Below are 8201 nucleotides of genomic sequence, written 5' to 3'. Positions count from 1 at the left end.
CTCAAGAGTTTGAGCTCTGAGCAACAGCGGTTCGAGTCCAGCCCGAGCTGAGCAGCCACTGAGCTGCCAACAGGTAGTAGGATGGCTCAGCTAAAAACAAAACAAAAAATAAAAGGACATACAAAAATAACCCATCTAATCCATGCATTCTTGAAGTGACCAGCCCCCTCTCTCTTACCCTGCATAAACAAAGTTTCTGAAAGTTTATCTATAAGAACTTTCTCAAATTTCCTCTCTTTTGTAATCTTCAATGAACTGTGTCTCGTTCCCAAACATCCCAAGCCACTCCATGGAAACAGCTGTTTCCAAGATTCATTTATTTATTTTCTTCCCATAGAAATTAAAGAGGCAGAAACCACTGAACATGTTCTTAATGTAAAAGAGTATACCGAGTATAAGAGTAATAAAGAGATGGTAATAAAGAGGTGGATAATGAGAACAAAAAAATCAGAAAGCAAGAATTTAAAACTGCTTGGAGAATGGTATAGAACTGTGCCAATAACCTCCAACTCTGAAACCCATCAAATACCTGTAAAGTAATTGAAAAAGAAAACAATTCTAATAGACTCAAATTAGACAAGTGAGGTTTTTAATTTAATTTAAAAAGAGGATAAAAAAAATTTGCATTAAATATAATATACTACATAAATAATTCCTTGAAAGACTACTAGATCTCAAAGGATAAACAAGAAGGGGGCATATATAAATAAATAAATCAAAAGGAATACAAATACATATATAAATAGTAATAAAAGAAATGGAAATTTTAAGAGCAAGAGTCAGTTTTATACCTTTTAAAAAAGGCCTGTGAATGAATAAAATCCCTTAGATAATGTAGACTGATATAATGGTATAATGCTTTTCAAAAGAAATCTGGCATTATCTATGTAGTTCATCTAAAGTCTACCAGTGTACCTGATATATAGTGGTTCTTCCAAAAGAATTCATTCAAAAGAAGCTAAAAGCTACAAGCTCCAAAATATTTGCCACAGTGCTGAAATGTTTATAATTGTTTCAGATAGCAAAATCGAATATTAGTTTCCAGGATCATAACTTAATTAGAAATAGGTGCAAAATCTCATTGGGGAGGGGGGCAAAATTCAAGAAGAGATATGACATGTAAAGTGTAGATACTAACAGGGCAAACATCAAAAAATAGGTACCAGTGATCTGAGAATGGTAACAGAGTGAACAACTAGCCATCCATGCATTAGAAGGAAAAGAATGAATGCCATTGAGATACTGTAATGACCACTATAATAAACAGTTATTCAGCAAAGTCTGAGATGCTTTCACACATGAGAATTATTCAGTTAAGAGTTATTCGTCAAGGAATAGAATACAATAACTGCTACAAATCTGCTAAAACGCAAACCTGTTAGTTTTATGCTGTTTTATTTTAAAGCAGTAAAAAGATAGTATTTGCTGGAATGTAAATACTATCCCCCAAGTATTATCAGTCTTCAGTCATACCCTTATTATGATGGAAATAATCAGAATAAGCTGAATAAGAAAAAAAAATGTAGATTTACTCTTTCACAGAAAAAAATAAGCAAAGTCATAACAATTAAAACATACATGCTTTTATAAAATGTACTAGAAATATTCTTTAAAACAAAATTAAGATGTCCTAATCCATGCAACGAAACAATTCTTACCCATGGAAGTAATACTCTCATAATTCTCCTTCCTGTCATCCCTATAGAGGGACTTCTGGGACTGGTCCAAATGTCCCCATTCCTCCAGGATGAAGGAAACAGCCATATCAGCCACATCTTCCATTTTCACCAACTTCTGAAACATGAGATCTCCACTAAATTCCCATTCCCTATGTTCAAATTTGGAGTGAGGGGAAGAAGTGTGAGCATTAGGGGAAGAAGTAGGGGGAGGAACTACTCTTCAAAGAGGATGGGGGAGTACTGGGTAGAACGAAAAAAGACATTGAAGTACGAACCCAAGACGGGCCCGTTCTCCAATTAGAGAGACAGAACTCCTGATAAAGGTTCAGGATTAAGGCAACTACTTGTCCAAGAATAGACATGGGTCCTCATAGCAGGCACAGGGACGCCAGCTCACCTGGGACCCAGCTGAGAGAAGTGAGGCTGTCAGCTCCTGGCTGTCCTTCAGGGGAAGGGGAGAAACTTGGAGAGCAGGAAGGGCTGAGGGGGGAGAAAAAGAGGTGTCAGTGAGAATATCTTTGCCCAGTTCCGGTTGCCATCATGTTCCGCTTTCACTCAAGAATCCACAATGGTACCCTGATACATAAAGGCCAAATTCTTCTGCTTGGCTCTCAAGACTCAACATTCCAGCCCCTCCCACACCTACCCTATACTCACCCTTCTCCCCAAAAAACTGGACTCCCTCCTTTGGTCAGGCAAATCCCTGCAGCTGACCTCAGATTGTGCCATCCCCCTGTAAGGATGCACTCTGCTCTGCCAGATTGAACTTAGTCATCTCAAAGAATAACCCAAGCCCCACAGGGTCCATGAAGCTGAAGCCCTGCCCAGAGTCTAGGGCTCCTCAAGCTTTAATATGCAAACAAATCACCTGGGGGCCTTGGTACAGGGCAGATTCTGGCTCAGTAAGTCAGGGGTGGCCCCCATATTTTGCACTTCTAACAAGCTCCCAGGTGCTGCTGGTGCTGCTGCTCCTTGAATCACACTTTGATTAGTCCACATTCTCTCCCTTTAAGGAATTATTGTGGTTGGTTTATAGTCAACCAATTAGTAGTATGTATTATTAAGTCTACTCTGTGTGCTATAGGAATAGGCAGATAATACAATTCTTGCCTTCCAAAACTTCACTGTCCAATGGGGAGGACAGACACATAAGCTTTAGTTACTTCCAGAATAGGGTAAATACTATACTTGAAGTTCACCCCAGTTCCCAATGGAACACAGAGGCAGGGACACCTGTATGGAGAGCAGGAGGTAGGAGCATTAGGAAAGCCTTCTTACAGGAAGTATGGGTGGGTGGGGTAGGGATAAGGGTGCTTTGTAAGCAGAGTGAATAATGTGCAATGTCTAGAAGGTCTACTCTCTAGACGCTGGTGACCATCTGACTTTCTGCTGTCACCTCTGCTTGTTCTTTGTGCACGATTCATGGTGTACCCTGATCTCACTGTCTATGTGTGCCCAACTTGGACAAACCCACCTGGTATTAACCTTTAACCCAATGGTTTACACCTTGCTATGGTTTCCCCAGTTCTGGCGATGTATGTAGCATATGTAGCTTGCTTATGTCTAAGGAACAGGAAGTAATGAGCAATGGCACAAAAGGAGGAGACGACGGTTATGAATGAAAGCCAAAACCAGAGACAGGGTCTGAAACCAGGAGCGTGGCTAAAGAGTCAAAAGATGACTTGAAGAAAGGGATGAATGTAGTCTATGCTCAAACAGTAATTTTGATTACCGACTACATTCCAATTATAATTGGAATTATTATAAGAATTACATTCCAAATAATTCCACTTATTTTTTTAAGTTCCTGTGAAACCTGTTGTTTCTTTAGCTTTCAAGTAAATGACTTAGCTCCTCTCAAGCTCAAATTAGTCCCAGGAGCCAAAAACCAGCCATCAGTGCTATCAAAGAATGGCATGAAAAATGTGGCCGCCACCAGAGTAGTAAAAAAAAAAAAAAAGTAATTTTGTTGGAATAAAGAAACTGGCTAGGGTCTGGCTAACAGGGCAGAGAAAAGAAGCGGCACCAAGAAACAGAAAAAAAAGAGTAGCCTGACGTGATGAGACTCTGCAAGTGGAGGGAAGATGACATGATTTAAGGAGGACAGGATTCTGCAAGTTGGGAGGGATTGGTGGTAAAGCAAAGGCAGGATTGCTCAGAATGGGGTAAAAGTATAGATTTAGAGCCAGACTGCTTGGGTTAAAATGCAAGCTCTGTCACGTACTAGCTTTGTGACCCTGAACAAATTACTTAACCTTTCTAGGCCTCAGCTTCTTAATTTCTAACATGAGGGTAACAGCAATACCTATACATTCCCCTGGGTTAGTGTGCACGTTAACTATTCGTATGCCAACCAGGCCTATTCAACCTCTGTCGGGCACAACTGATCTCACAGATTCATTTCACACAAATTTTCAAATATCTAACAGTTAACTTAAGTATCGTGACTCATCGCTTCTGTATCTTCCCCCACTACCGTAACCTATCGCCAGTCATGTCTGTGACTTAGTAAAGACGTATTTCATAGCGGGCATCTTTGTGTGCAATGAATCTGTGAGATCAGTTGTGCCCGACAGAGGGTTAAACACAATATGGGGTTCGGGGTTCCTGCTTTGAACAGTTTTAACTATTTTTAAAGACTAGAATTACATGACTTGTATCCCTTTAGAAGAACAAAAAGAAAATTCATTTTAGTATTATTAAAAACTAGAGTAAAACTCATTCCATCTTATAATTTCTACACGGATCTACTGGACCCTTTTGCAAATCCAGGATACATTTTGGGATCTGAGTGATTTTATTTTTCCTATACCATGAGACATTTTTCTATTTCATCATCCTAGGAATTATTTCATTTTTACTATCATTATTTATTAATTATTCCCAAAGAGAGCATAAAAGACTAAAATAGTAAGAAAATGGGAAAATAAAGGAAATATCTAGTTAGTGTTGTGCAATAGTGAAATACATCATCATTCTTCACTATTCCCTAAGTATTAAGCGCATTGCCCAGAGTTGTGCATCACCTTCAAGAAGCAGAAAATGTTTCACTATTATTAGATGAATGAGAAGATGATGAAGAGACAGGGAGCTGTGTGCTCTCTAATGATAATGATGAAACTGAAAGTATAAGGGAGGTCTTAGAATGAGTCTACAAATGATAATATCCTAGATGAATTTTATCAAACTCAAGAATCAATGATAAACACTTTACTTCTAATTTCATAAAAGGAATATGACCATCTCATCCAGTGAATCATTCAACAAGAAGGACTTCATCAAAAATATTTTACAACAAGATTCTGGACCATCCCATTTTGCTAAAAGGACAGTATTGTATGGCAGTATTCTTTCATTTTTTATGATGTTTCTATTATCAAAATATACCTGATACAAAGAGGTTTCACTCTTACTGAAATTTCTTTAAAAATTGTTTTCATTACCTTTTGATTCTTCTGTAAATTAAGCATAAAATGACTTAAATATTAAAAATAAATAAAAAGGATCCACTGGCAGATGGTAACAGTGAAGACTATTTTTCCTGATACACTGAAGGTTAAATGAATTCCTATAAGTAAAGCTTAGAGCAATTCCTGACACATAGTAAGTGCCATAGAAGTAATAGTTGCTGCTGCTGCTGCTTTTGTTATTATCAAAGGAATGCTGGAAAAGATTAGAGCCATGGGACATGTCACCTGAAAGACCTGACCACTAAGTGGAACCTAGAAGAAAGCCTGGGGCCAAACAGGAAATACAGGTTTACAATTCCTGATTCGCAATTCTGAAATCCCCAAGTTTTAAATACCAAAGGTGTTTTTTCATTAAGTTAAGTATTGAACTAATTTTACAACAAAATCTGACCAGAACATATATGAAGCTATTCCAAGTTTTTATTTGATCCACTTACTGTAAATATGCATACATTTCACTGCTGAAATATTAATGTGTGTGATTATGGGGGTGCCACCTCAAATCCTGTTGGTAGTGTAATATATGGTATATGCATCATATTGCCTTACTAAATCTGAAAAATTCTGAATTCTAAAATATATCTGATGACAAGAGTTTCTGATTAGAGATTACACACTTGTGAACATATATTATCATAAATAAGACACTTAGCTGTTCACAATCCTTCCTTGATGTTATCTAATACAGGTTAATAAAACAGATGGAGAGAAGGTGAGAAAGAAAAAGAACAAATGCTCTAAAGGTCATCGTGAAGTACTGCTTGAAATAAGACTTCAAAGTAAATGAGCAGCCAGAAATAAATGCAATTAGGAACTGGAAAGCTTTCTTTACATAAGCATTAGGACAATAAAACATATGAGGTAGAGTTTGAGAACTCTTATAAAACAATTATGATACTTTTCTAAAATAATTTTGTAGACCTTTTAACAGTACCTGTATTGTTGTCACCATCTGCATTATAGCTTTAGAACGGAACTGTGGTACAGTTCCTAGACATCCCATAAGTTGACCTCTCTCTCAATACCAGGGACTCAGTTCCAGGTCCCCAGCCCTTCCCAGACTCCAGGTCCTGCTGAGTGCACTCGCTGCCCAGCCCAAAGTCTCTGTTACAGACACCGTTTACCCGCATGACCAGGGCACCCACTCTCTAGCCACATCTGTTCCACTGAATTATAGAGCCTCACCATTTTCCTCCAGAAGATGAGGCTTCTGTGGCTCTTGTTCAGGCTGGGGGTCCAGAGACAGGAGCTGGTGATTGAAGGATTCTTGCATGGCTCCCGGTGGCACCATCTTCTGAGAAAGGACTTCAGGACATGCCACAATCTAACAACCACAACCACACCAATCAGTACATCACTGAGAAGGCTATTAAAGAGTCCAATAAACTCACATTATTCTTTCATTCATTCCTTTACCAAATATTTAATGTGAGTCTATAATGAGCCAGGCACTGATTATACAGTGGCTTATCAAACATGGTTTATGTCTAGTTGAAGACTTCCATTAAACATATTGACATACAAATACATAATTACAAACTGTGTCATATGTTAGAAAGAAGAAAATGGTGTCATTAGACAGAATAGATAAGATCTACCTGGATTGGGTGGCCAAAGAAGACTTTTCTGACGAAGTGTCACTTAAGTAAACACCTAAAGGATGAAAGAAGCCAGCCAGGACAAAAGTAAGGAGTGTTGCAGGCAGTGAGAACAACATAAGCAAAGACTCTGAGGCAGAAAGCAGAGTGTTTGGTACAGTCAAGGAATCCTAAGGTCAGTGTGAGTCAAGTTCAGTGAAGGGGGAAGAGAGGTGAGAAAGGAGGTTGGAAGGGTTGATTACAGGACTCAGGAAATCACACTTGGTTCCCTACCAAACCAACACCAAGCCTGGAGCTAGTTCATGTCCTACATGCTGCAGTCCCCCATCTTTCTGCTCTGGGCTCTTCCTCAGCCCTAGGGTACATACAAGCACTCTGCCACAACCAGTCTCTAGAATCTGCCTATTCTGGAAGGTGCCACTAGCACAGTGGCATCCTAGCAGGTAATAAGATAGAACTGCCATCCCCCTTCCTATTATGTCTCAAAACACTCTAGATTTTAACCCTCCTAGTACTGGCAAAATGTGGTATAGGAATTACATTAAGAGGCAGTTGCAAAACAGTTGTGGCAAATATCACTTTGCATGGAAATCTGTGTCCTTGAGGACCTGCTCAGAACAAGAGTTAAGATGATGCCAAGTATGTCAAAAGGCATGGAGGCACCAAAGAAGCAAAGCAGTCTTTGATATCCTCTAAGACTAGGACAAAGAAACCAAGGGGCAAGGATAAAGCCTGGGAAAAAGCTTGCCAGAGGCAAGAACTGTCTGGAGATAAAGTTGAGGAACAATGTTGGGGATACAGAAAGTAGGCAGAGAGAAAGACAAAGTGTGCTGTGGAGGCCCATGAAAAATCCCTTCTCTGGGCCTCAAATCCTCACGACCACTAAGAAACGATTTTTCTCTTTCCCTTCCAAAGATGGACTGCATATCACACTGAGAAAGGTAAATATGTAATATCTGCTGTAAATCCTCCGTTAAAAAATTGCTTTTTGTTTTAACCTATGCTTTTGAATATCTATTACTATTAATAAACAGGAGGGGCTGGCCGAGTGGCTTGTTGGTTAAGAGGTGGCTTGGGAGTGTGAGCTCTGAGCAGCAGGGCCGCCAGTTCAGATCCCACATGGGCCAGTGACGCTGCACCCTCTACAGCTAAGAAGGTGAACAAGAGCTCAACCTGGAGCTGGGCTGCCGTTGAGTCGCTGAAAGCGTAGGCTGCAGTGGGCTGCCGTAAACTACTGTGAGTGGCCAGCAGCCAGCGTGAGCTGCCTGTCCAATGGCCGGTGACTGATCTGCCTCAGCCAGGAAGAGCGCAATGATCACAATACCAACATGGGCCAGTGAAGCCACGTCCTCCACAACTAGATTGAAGAACAAAAGTACAGCAACTTGTCTGTTCCCCTTCCCCGATTCCCCAATGCTGTTCCCTCCCCCAATTCCCCAATAAAATCTTTTTTT

At 39.8% G+C, this 8201-nt stretch overlaps 1 protein-coding gene across 9 annotated transcripts in view; it reads right to left on the bottom strand.

The window, feature by feature from the left end:
- The window catches only part of ZKSCAN5 (zinc finger with KRAB and SCAN domains 5), a 22691-nt gene that overhangs the window by 9958 nt on the left and 4532 nt on the right, over positions 1 to 8201 (bottom strand). For 7 of the 9 annotated variants that reach the window (XM_019635346.1, XM_019635348.1, XM_019635347.1 and 4 more), the window contains 3 exons: positions 6335 to 6473; positions 2077 to 2159; positions 1659 to 1794 (listed from right to left, as the gene is read on the bottom strand). In XM_019635346.1, coding sequence (XP_019490891.1) covers positions 1659 to 1794; positions 2077 to 2159; positions 6335 to 6473 — 358 coding nt within the window. The remainder of the gene's footprint in view (positions 1 to 1658; positions 1795 to 2076; positions 2160 to 6334; positions 6474 to 8201) is intronic. The other 2 variants (XM_019635351.1, XM_019635353.1) reach the window with 2 other exon arrangements.

The sequence above is a fragment of the Hipposideros armiger genome, unplaced genomic scaffold (assembly GCF_001890085.2).
Source record: "Hipposideros armiger isolate ML-2016 unplaced genomic scaffold, ASM189008v1 scaffold_21, whole genome shotgun sequence".
NCBI lineage: Eukaryota > Metazoa > Chordata > Mammalia > Chiroptera > Hipposideridae > Hipposideros > Hipposideros armiger.
The sequence above is the reverse complement of the archived record's forward strand: the minus strand, read 5'-3'. Positions and strand labels throughout refer to the sequence as shown.